Here is a 12210-nt window from a genome sequence, read left to right on the forward strand (position 1 = left end):
GTTACTTGACATAGGATAACGAGGGAGATACTTTATCTTAGAGTCTAGTGGGTTAGCTGATCATTTGTCTTATGTCTCCATAGGGCATTTTATGTTTATTTTGAAGAAAAATAGCAGTTTGTCACAAATTGCTAAACTCCAGAGCCCAACTTTCAGCCAGACTGGACCTGGATGCACACTCTCCTTCTGGTAAATATTAAAAGCAATTATCAATTACCCTTCTTGCCTGATGGTTGCAGGCATATTCCTGCACTTATTAGCTGTTTTATCTAACCTCTGGTTTTATTTTCCAAATAGCTATTGCATTAAATTCACACAATTTACCTTTTACATAGGTGCATGTTTTCAGTATTTGTTTTCTTGTTATAAGGAAAGGGCATTTTCCTCCTGCTGACGGATTACAATGTAATGAAAACTGCTTCTTCTGTGTTTTTTTCTGAGCTTCTGGAGAAAGTCTCCCAGGGTTGTGAGAGCCATGCAGTGTGCACTTCAGCAGGTGGGCGGCCACTATTAATGCAGAAAGGAAAGGCTTCTGTTTATGATAACCAGTTGTTTATTGTTAACCAGGTGGATGAGTCTGCAGGTTAGATATTTAATCTACCTATAAATTGTTTTCATTTCTTGTGCTTGTCATTTTCCAGGTTTTATAACTATGGGCTATCAGTGGGAGCAGCTGAGATGCAACTACACATGGAAAAAGCCAATGACTCGACACCTGTCTGGAGAGTACTATACAACCAGGGTAACCAGTGGTCAGAGGCAACCATTCAGTTAGGGCGCCTCACTCAGTCCTTCTATCTGTCACTGCAAAAAGTCAGTCTTGGGATTTATGAAGGGATCTCAGCTATTGATGACATCAGATTTGAAAACTGTACACTTCCCCTTCCGGCTGCGAGCTGCGATGAGTCGGATCATTTCTGGTGTCAGCACACCAAGGCTTGCATAGAAAAGCTTCATGTGTGTGATCTGGTGGATGACTGTGGTGATCGCACTGATGAGGCCGACTGTGGTAAGTTGCTTTGGATCTCTCTTATTCATTTTGGGAGTGATGACCTTTATCAATTATACATGTTTATCTGTTGAAGCCAACAGCACAGTATAATTTCAAAGCTGATGAATATTACGTGTTGTTAGTTCAATTGTCAGACTATTAGCTTTGTGAAGAAGATTTAGTAACTAGATACTAAGAATACAACGGTAACAGTTACAGAGCCTCTGGCTGCAGGGAGACTACAGTCTACTTAAACAAATTGATTTTCTGTTGGTTAATGAGGAATTAGATATAGTAGTTTTGAGAGGAACTACAAACAGGAATGCTATGACTTTATGTGATCCTGGCACTAAACTTTCTAGACGCAATGATTTAGTTGGGTTATGAAAAATAAATCAAAACATCTGTCTAAAAACTCTGATGGGGACTAAGAGACAAATGACAAAGACTATGATTGAAAAGGAGAAAAGAAGGGTAAAGAAGGAACAAGCTACAGAGGAAGATGTGGGAGAGACCAGAGTCACAGAAATTTTCTTACATTTGAAGGGTTTCAAGAAGGACATTATAGTAAAATGCATACATTTTAGAAGGTCACTGTGGATAGAGTATACAATCATTAGAGGAGAATGGATGTAGGGGATCCATTCAAAGTTATTGTCAGATTGCACAGGAGTGTGCTGGACAGTGGGTCACAGTGATAGTAGTGCAGCTGAGGAATAAAGCTTGGGTGTTTAGGAGGACTGTCTGATGATATTTTGGTTCTAAGCAGTAGAGAATCCAAAGTGGGTGTCAAAGTCAAGTCCTGATTTTCTGGCTTGAATTCACAAAACATTTGTGATTCTAGATGATTGTGAGGGTCTTGCAGTTTTTTGCACTTAACTGTGGTAAAGCCTCATGCATCTGCTTTTAAAAAATGTTTATATTTACTTGAAAATATTCACTTGAAAAGTTACAAAGAGGAAAAACTAAGAGAGAGAAATCTTTCATCTACTGTTTCTCTCCTCCAATGGTTGCAATGTCCAGAGCTGAGCTGGTCCGAAGCTGGGAGCCAGGAGCTTCTTCTAGGTGTTCCAAGTGGGTATAGGGGCCAAAGGCCTTGGACCATCCATCCACTACTTTTCCCCAGGCTGTCAGCAGGAAACTGAATCAAAAGTGAAGCTGCCAGGACACAAACCAGTGTTCATTTGGGATGCTGGCACCACAAATGGAAGATTAGCCTGGCATGGCACCTCACCAGGCCCAAGTTACTCACTTTTTAAAAACAAGATTTTTGTATTTATTTTTGAAAGAGTTACAAAGACGGGGAAATAGAGATATCCTCAATATGGTTTTGACCACAATGGCCAGGGCTGCTATAGGCTGAAGTCAGGAGCTTGGAACTTCACAGGAGTTCATGGTCCCAAGTGCTTGATCTGTTTTCTTCTGCTTTCCTAGGTGCAATAGTAGGGAGCAGAAATGAAAGTGGAGCAGCTTAGACTCAAATGGGAGCTTGTGTGCAGGCAGTGGCAAAAACCATCATGCCACATTTACTCACTTCTTAAGACTTTACCTTAGTATTGTGTTTTAAAGCTAAATGGTTTACATTAGAAATTAGCAATTATAAACTAGTGTTTTATTTTGTGTTTGATATTTTTAATTACCTTTGGCTGTTATTTAATGCCATTTCAGCACCTGAACTACAGTGTAACTTTGAAGAAGGACTTTGTAACTGGGAACAAGGTACAGAAGATGACTTTGATTGGACCAGGAACCAGGGTTCAACTCCAACACTTAATACAGGGCCAATGAAGGATAATACTCTGGGCACAGCCAAAGGTTACTACCTATACATAGAATCTTCAGAGCCACAGATGTTTGAAAACAAAGCGGTTTTACTCAGCCCTGTCTTGAATGTGACTGGTAAAGAGGGATGCACCTTCCGCTTTCACTACCACATGTTTGGAAAGCACGTATATAGACTGGCCATTTACCAGAGGATCTGGAGTAACACAAAGGGAGACCTACTGTGGCAGATATTTGGAAATCAAGGCAACAATTGGATCAGGAAAAACCTCTCCATTTCCAGCAAGCAGCCTTTTCAGGTATGGGTAATTGCCTTCATAATGTTTATTTGAAAAGCCTCAGAATGTCTCTATATGAACACATACTTAGTGACCCCTAAAGATCAATCTATTCTTGAATTACAGGCATTGACTTTGATTCGAATTACTGTGATGTGCATTTATCACTTAGTTAAGGGTGTTCCCAAGCTTTTAAAAATGCTTTCATCCTTGACTATTCCCAAAAATGTATGCTTAGACTCCCTGAAGATGATCATGTGGGAAGAACTGCTGGTCATGCCAATTTTAATTATTTGTGATACCAAAATTTATAGGTTGAAATAATCAACCAAGCTCTCATGTTTGGCATTGTCATTTAAGACTCAGCAAATCGTGGCATAAAAGGTATCAATTCAACTCTGCTTTTTTATCACAGTTTTATTGATATATAATTGACATATGATAGATTTTTAAAAAATTTGCTGACATTTGCCTTATGGCTCAACAAATAAATGTTCTGTCCTAGGATATATTACATGCTCTGATGAAAAGATTGTGGATTCTGAACCTGAGGGGTGAAATGCTCTGTAGGTATCAGTTAGATCCATTTGATACATAGATTAGTTCTGTTCTTTTTTGTTACATTTTTGTCTAGTTGATTTGTCCATTGATGAAAGTGGGGTATTGAAGGCACTATTATTTTTGGAGTCTCTGCCTCCCTTTATATCACTAACAATTGTCTTTATAGCCAGGTGCCCTTACATTGTTGGGTTGATACCTTAATCATTATTTAATCTTCTTCTTTGTCTCTCTCTCTTTTAAAATAATTTTTGTGTTAAAGTCTGACCTTAATATGGCTCCATCTGCTCATTTTTCCTTTCTGGTAGCAGGGAACACCTTTTCCATCCTTTCAGTTTCAGTCTCTGATGACCTTTGTTAGTAAGTATGGTTTTTGTTGGCAGAAGTACAAATGTATTTTTTTTTATCCATTTTGCCAACCTGTATCTTCTTATTGGCGAGTCCAGGCCATTTAGATTCAGGGTTATTACTGAAAGTTAACGACCTTGTTTTTCCCATAAATGGTCCTATTGTTTGTTTTGGACTTCCTTAGTCCTTTTACATGGAGATTTTCTACCTTCACATACTTTCATTATGGTGATTATCATTTTCTCATTCTGAGTGTAGTAACATTATAAAGCATCATTTTAGGCTGGATGGATGGTAGCAAATCCTTTCCTTTTCTGTTTATTTTGTGAGGTCTTTATTTTGCCTTTATTTATAAAAGAGAGTTTTGCTGGGTATTATTCTGGGCTGGCAGTTTCTTTTAGGACCTGGAAAAAGTGTTTCCATTCTCAGCTAAGTAAGTTGTAGGGTTTCTGGAGAGAAATCAGCTCTTGGCCTAATTAGGAATTTCCGAACACAATCTTACATTTGTCTCATTTACACTGTAGGGTCTTTTCTTTGTGGTGGTTAAGATTATTTCTGACCATTCCTGTTAAGAGTTCCATATGCTTCCTGTATTTGAATGTCCCCTTCTTTCTTCATATTATGGAAGCTTACTGTTATCATTTCATTGAATGTATTTCCTTCTTTCTATACCTTCAGGAACTCCAAAACTATATAAGCTTGATTGCTTGATAGCATCCCATAATTATTGAACACGATTTTTAAATTTTCTTATTTTCTTCTTCATCTTTTTTGTCTGATTTGGTTGTTTCCAAGGTTTTGTATTTTAACTCAGATGTTCTTTCCTCTGCCCAATCAAATTTGACTAGTTCTGCATCATGTTGGCCAGATTTCTAGTAAGTATGCCACAAATTTACATAAGTATTAAAATAACCCATCATAATTAACTTCATTATGGTAAATATCTGTTCTTTACACAATACATCATATTTGTCATTTGTCAGTATTTCATGTCTTACTGATGTTTTGTTGGATTCATAGCTCCCGTAATAGCAAAATGTCATCTGAAGTCACTGTGATTTATGTTGCTCTGAATGGGATCTAGTAAGGATTAGCCAATTTCATAAAGTATAATTGATGGAAGTTTTAAAAGCTTTAAAATTATTTATCTGGGTTGCTGGTTCCATGGCACAGAGAGCTAAGCCTTTACAGTGCCACTAGCATCCTATATGGGCTTTTTTAAAATTAATTATTTTTATTTGATAATCTTTACATAGCTAATTAGGGCACAAAGGGTCAAGGGCTACAGGAAAGTGGGTAAGACCATTGTTTTCACATTATTATTATTATTATTATTATTATTATGTATCTGGGGGAAGTGGGGGCTGATAAAGGGAGAAGCCTCACCCAGCTTCCCACCCATCCCAGGGTCCCCAATGTGGGGCATACTCTGAGGGTCCTGCTGAAATGGTTTTGATAGTTAACAGTTCTGAATTGCAGCCAATCTTGTCATTCCGAGCACAATGAAATCTCTCCAGAATCCCCTGGCTGACATAGCTCATCTTAGAGTCTCCGTTTGCCTATTTGGTCATTATTTAAACATTCTTATTTTCCATTTTAAAATTTTGCAGGCATAGGACCTCCTTCCTCTCACCCACCTCATTGTCCTTTGTGTTTTGTAGTAAAACAGTCTATCAAGTATAGTCTTGACTCCAGCTTTCTGCTGTTTATGTGGGTCATGACATTGTTTGTATAGGCAATGATAGAAAGTTTAATATTTTGTAGCCTGTGTATTTTAAAGTTTCACTGGGGGCCTACTTTGATGTAGTAGTAGAGATGTATTCTGTTGATTTTGTTTGATTCCTGGTAATCTGGTCTCTATTATATCCTTCATTTGAGAGATTACAAATGAGTATTTGTCTTTTTGTTTTGTTTCGGATTTTTGATGGAAGTTGTTATATATTAGAGCAAACATATGATATTTGTCCTTTTGGGATTGGCTCATTTCACTGAGCATAACGGTTTCCAGTTGGAACCTATGGTTACAAAAGATAAAATTTCATTATTTTTAATAGCTGAATAGTATTCTATAGAGCAGATGTACCATAGTTTGTTTACCCAGTCCTCCCTCAATGGGTATCTAGATTGTTTCCATGTTTTTATAAATGTTGATTGTGCTGCAGTGAATACAGGGGTGCAGGTTGCTTTCTCGTGTGTATGTATTATTTCTTTTGGATGTATTCCAAGGAGTGAGATAACTGGGTCATATGGTAGGTGAATTTTCATTTGCCTGAGTATTCTCTACACTTACTTCAACAGTAGTTTCACCAGTCTACAGTCCCACCAGCATTGGAATAGGGTACATTTTTCCTCACATCCTTGCCAGCAGGTGTTATTGGTAGCTTTCTGTGGGTAGGCCATTCTCACTGGGGTTAAGTGGCACCTCAGTGTGGTTTTTATTTGAATGACCCTTATTACTAGGGAGCTTGAGCATTTTTTCATATGTGTGTTAGTCATTTGGATTTGTTCCTTTGAAAAATGTTTGCTCATTTTCTTCACTCATTTGTTAACTGGTTTATTTGTTTCATTGTTACCGGAGCTAACCAGTGGGGCTAGTATTTCCATGGTGTTTGGCTCACACATCCCCCCCAGAATCTACCCCTGGATTATGGTTCTCTCATGTGCTAGTTAATGTCATGGCCTTGCCTAATGTGACCTGTCTCCTGATTCATCATCATGTCAGGTAATAGGATATGATCCTGCTAGACAAGCCCCAAGCCTTAGCTTTTGCATAGACTGGTGTTTGGTGGTTAGCATTGTTCAGTGATTACAAGTACTACACAGGATTTAAAGAAGTTTGGTATATCAGTCTTGTCCATAAAGATTATCTGGTCCCTCTCCTCCAACCTACCAGGTCTCATTACCCTCGCTTACCTTCAAAGGAAAAGTTACTTTATCCTTGGGAGTCTTTAGGATTGAAGACTTCCAAATGAATTTTCTTTTCTTCAATGTTTTGTAATTTTCCTCGTAGAAATCTTCCATATCTTTAATTAGGGTTATTCCAGGGTATTTAAGTGTCTTCTTTGTTATTTTGAAAGGAATGATACTGACAAATTCTTTTTTAGTCCTGGAGTTGTTTGTGTGTACTCAGACCATTGATTCGCATTCATTTATTTTGTACTCTGCCACTTTACCAAACTCATTTATGAGTTTGGGCAATCTCTTTGTTGAATCTATTGGTTCTTCTATGTGTAGAATCATCCATCTGCAGAGACAGTTTAACTTCCTCTTTTCCAATTTGAATTCCTTTAATTTCTTTTTCTAGATTAATGGCTCTGGTGAGGACTTTCAGTGCTATGTTAAATAACAGTAGTGATAATGGACATCCTTGTCTAGTTCCAGATCTTAGTGGGAATGCTTCCAATCCTTTTCCATTTATTAGGATGTGATGTTGAGTTTTTTTTATAAATTGCTTTGATTATGTTGTAGAATGTTCTTTCTATGCCAATCTTGCTTAGTGTTTTTAGCATGAAGTGGTGTTTGATTTTATCAAATGCTTTCTCTGAATCTATTGAGATTATCATATGATTTTTGTTCTTCAATTTCTTCATGTAGTGTATCATATTTCTAGATTTGCATATGTTAAACCATCCCTGTATGGCAGGGATAAATCCCACCTGATCTGGGTAGATGATCTGTCTGAGGTATTGTTACATGCTGTTGGCTAATATTTTGTTGAAAATTTTATTGTCAATGTTAATCAAGGATATTGGTCTATACCTTTCTCTATTGTGTCTCTGTCTGGTTTTGGTAGTAATGTGATGTTGACCTCATAAAAGGAGTTTGGAAGGTTGCCTCCCCTTCAATATTGTCTGAGGTGATCCTAATCTGACTCTTATGTGTACCCACCAGCATGGGGTCCAGCTCATTCTGTCAGCCACATCAGCCCACACACATACTGATAGTTTCAATCAGGTCATATCTATTTCTGGCCCTGTTTCCTATATACACCAATGGGTGCTATGGCCTAGCCCAATCCTGCCCATCACACACTCAGCTCTCATGTACACCAGGGGGAGCTGCAGCCTAGTCAGAGCGATCATCAAAAATCCCCAACTGGGCCAGTCCCCAACCCTGGTTCCTGTGCCTGCCAGCATGTGCAGGGTACTGGTCTGTCCTGTCCCACACCCTACTCAGCTCTTACAGATATCATTGGGCAACTCAACCCAACTGGCTCCACCTTCCATCCCTCACTTATGCCAGTGAGTGCCACTGCCTGTCTAGCCAGGTCTGCTCCCAGTTCTGGTTCTCATGCTCACCAGTATGCGCTCCTGATTTCCAACTTTGCCTAGCCCCGATTGTGGACATCTTACATGGTGAAGCAACAGTTGGGAGGTTTTCCTCTCTGGCTCTAGCTCTCCTTACACCCTTCAAGCAATTTTTTAAAAAGCAATTCAGACCTGATGACTATCAAAACTGCATGAGCAGGACCCTTGGAGTATGCCTCACATCAGGGACCTGGAATGGGTGGGAGGCTGGATGGGGCTTTTCACTTTGCTTCTCCCCTGACCCCAGATACAGGGAAAAAAATGATATTAGTGTGGAAACAATGTTCTTACCCACTTTCCTCTAGCCCTTGATGCTTTGTACCCTAATCAACTAAGTAAAATTATTTTTAAAAATTAATTAAATTTTAAAAAGATTAAAAAATTAGGATTTTAAAATGAATAGCTTATCAAGTAATGCTGATAATAAACTAGATTTCTAGAAGAATGGACATGTTTAGTAACTTTGGAAAAGGCATAAGTGAAAACAGAATAATAATTTGCCTTCAGATACTTGAAGAATCAAAGGAAAACTAAGCAAACCTAGAACAAATGTTTGAAAGTTACAGGACACACACGTAGTAATCTGATATACTAAGATGGCAGAAAACGGAAACTCTTCAGAAACAGCATAAATTTGTCAGTCTAATGGACCCTTTAAAGCTTACAGCTTCCTGTGACTAAACATTCAAAGAGAGGCCATATGAACGCTTCTAGAGACTTCGAAGTGTTTCGTTAATGGTGCAGAAGAGGAATATCTTTAGATATCTTCTGAATTCATTTCTAACTCCCAGATTCTATGACGTAATTTCTCTCACAGTGATCACAATTTTCTCGCATTGCTTTTAGATTTTGGTGGAGGCCTCAGTGGGAGATGGCTTTACTGGAGATATTGCAATTGATGATTTGTCTTTCATGGACTGTACTCTCTATCCTGGTAAGAGAAAAATGTTAATGTATGAATATTTCTAAATCATATCTATAAACATGGAGAGATTTAAAAAATATTTTCCTATTAATTAGTTTTAATATTTTTGCAAGCATAGTAAAGAGATTTGCATAAGCTGTATTTCCATCTCACTATATCAAATGTGCTAGGGAGTCATAGATGAAGTTGAACTGTGATTCCATTATGTTTGAGTGATTATAACAACCAAAGTGATTACAGTCTGTGACACAGATTCTCTTCAGGGTGTTCTTTACTCTTGGGCTACACTGTGAATAGTCTTTAGGGTGTTTGTCAATAACTCCCTCTGTATATAATAGATTTACTTGTATTGAAAAAGAATATATATTTACCAAAATATATAGCTCCATCTTCATCTTTTCCCCTGAACTTGCACTTAGATACAAATTTCCTGCTCAGCATCACAACTGGGATGTCTAATAGGGATCTCAAACTGACCAAAGGAAAATAGCTCAATTTGAAATAGCATTATTGGGGACAGTGTGCACCAATTCAGTTGACTCTATTTCCAGCCCTTAGAAGGTGGCCATTGTTCAGGCTGGAAGCACTACATGTCAAGATGTAGCACAGTGCCTTTTTTGGAAGCATCAGCATTTGATCATCCCCAATTACTGAAGACATCTTGTCACCTTTGCTCCATTGTTTTGAAGTTGTTCAGCATGGGAGTGCTGGTCCATTCTCAGGCATCACTGAAGAGTTCCATTCCAGTCCTTTCAGCTGTTGCTGTGGCACTGGCCTGATCCTTCCCTCCATCTCAGCGTTCCAGCAGGACTGATCACCATCATTGTTCTGTACAAATGTTTCCATAGAACTTTGTAGAAAGCACACCCTCCTCTGAAAGGTCAGCGAGCGAAGAGCCAGAATCCTGGACAGCATTGTCTCTCCAAGTAAAATCATTGTCCATTGCTTCTCAGTCCTGCCACACTCTAGCTCTTCTTAACTCAGTGACAGATTGTTTCTAGCTGATTACATTAGCAAATCTGACCAATCACCAGCTTCAGATCTACCCAGAACTCACTTCTTTTCATCACTTCCACTGCTTTCCCCTTTGGTTCAAGATGCTATTTTTTTCTGCAGGGATTGTTTGGAAATAATTTCTCTGCATCCATCTTTAAACTTCACAATCTATTCTCAGAAGAGAAGCCCATGTGACCTTTTTAAACTTATGCAAGATCATGCTACCCTGTCTCTAGTCCTATGACTTTCTACTTCATTGAGTGTAGAAGTCTCACATCTTGCAATAGCCTTTTGGCTTTCTCATACCTACAGACTTTTCCGTTCTGCTGGTGTACCTAAAATCACTTCTGACTACCAAAGACTGCTTATAGGATTTTTGACCAGGGTTTTTCCACTTTTCTTTCTCTTCTCCTGAGTACACTTCCCTCAGAAACCAGTTGGCTCCATTCCTTACTTTATTGTTGTTTTTGTTCAAAGTCTTCTGTGAAATTTTTACTGAAAATCACACATACACAGTGTCTCCTTAGTATTTTCTCTCGCTGTTCCCTCTGCTGATGTTCATTGCAATACATATCATCTTTATAGTAAATTTCCATTGTCTCTCGTAACAGTGGTTGCATGAGAACTTGCATATTCCCTGCTCACTGTCTTTTTTTCCCCCAGCAACTAAAGCAGTATCTGGCACATAGTTATACCCAATAAATATATTTGGGTGGGTGGGTAGATATATGCAGAGATGCTCCTTTTTAGATGTTAGACATAATTTTGTTATGTATTTTAGTTTATTATTAAAATATAATACTTATGTACAATAAGTATGCTGTGTGTCAGGTTTTGTTCAAAGCCAAATCCTGATGGCTTTATAATCACAAGAATTTATTTCTTGTTATCAGATGAAAGGGTTGACATAGAGCACTAATAGAAAAATTAAATTATTTCTTTTTCATAGCTCTATGTCTCTAAAACTGTATCTCTGTGTCCTTTCTTTCTATGACCACAGCTGAGGGACTAAGCCTTTTCTGAGACACTTAGTGGTCAATAGCAGGAAACACATTTAAAGCTGCTATCAGAACACAGTATGTGTCATATCTGCTCTTGTCCATTGAATAGAGCAAGTCACATGGTCAAGCTTAGCAATAGACTTGGCAGTATTCACCTACAATGACCTCAGCAACAGGAAATGATATAGACAATCCTTGCAAATTAGGGCCAACTTTATTTCACAACAATAAAACTGACAACCTTATATATTTTTGTGTCACATAATTCTATAAGAGTCTGGATAGGGATCCATACTGTGATGTAGTGAATTAATTCCCAGTGGTGTGACACAGACATCCGATATGGGTGCCAAATCAAGATTGGCTGTTCCACTTCTGGCCCAGCTCCCCGCTTGTGGGAAAGCAGTAGAAAATTGCTTGAACCTACGTGATAGATTCATAAGAATTTCTTGGCTCCTATCTTGGGCTACATTGCGAGTGGTAAAAAGCTATTTCTATCTCTATCTCTATATCTGTATATGTATTTATTTATATTTATATTTTTATCATATTTCTATGTTTATTTCTATCTAATCTATCCACATACCCTTTGTCTCTGTAATTCTGCCTTTCAAATTTTTTTTTAGAATCATAAGAAAAGAGACCCCAGCAATGTGTGGTCCATCATGGGTGAATAGGTGTTGAATGCTGAGTAGGTTGCTGGGTTTCTTATCCTGGTTTTTGAAGAGCCCGGGGTACCCAGCTAAAAGCACAGTGACTCCTTCTAACTGTAATGTTAACCGCAGTGTTCGGCTCATCCAATGCACTTATGCTTCAAAGAAAGCTACAATTACCATTTTACAGGTTTGAAGAACTGACTTAAAAAGCATAAGTCATCTGGATGAGAGTTTCAAACTTAAAACGTAAATGAGCTTGTATTTTTAGCTTTTCTAATTTCAATGGTCACAGTTTTTCCCACATTTCCTCCCTAAACTAAAAAGTCACTGTGAGTAAGAGAACAAGATAAAGACACGAAAAGGGAACA

At 38.1% G+C, this 12210-nt stretch overlaps 1 protein-coding gene across 1 annotated transcript in view; it reads left to right on the forward strand.

Moving 5' to 3' along the window:
- MALRD1 (MAM and LDL receptor class A domain containing 1) overlaps positions 1–12210 on the forward strand; it is a 143888-nt gene that overhangs the window by 31272 nt on the left and 100406 nt on the right. Inside the window, exons 12-15 of the mRNA XM_040968290.1 lie at positions 84–189; positions 642–1009; positions 2660–3072; positions 9111–9198. Of these exons, the coding sequence (XP_040824224.1) occupies positions 84–189; positions 642–1009; positions 2660–3072; positions 9111–9198 (975 nt within the window). The remainder of the gene's footprint in view (positions 1–83; positions 190–641; positions 1010–2659; positions 3073–9110; positions 9199–12210) is intronic.

This window comes from Ochotona curzoniae, unplaced genomic scaffold (genome assembly GCF_017591425.1).
Source record: "Ochotona curzoniae isolate NIBS_2020 unplaced genomic scaffold, NIBS_Ocur_1.0 scaffold_4683, whole genome shotgun sequence".
Taxonomy (NCBI): domain Eukaryota; kingdom Metazoa; phylum Chordata; class Mammalia; order Lagomorpha; family Ochotonidae; genus Ochotona; species Ochotona curzoniae.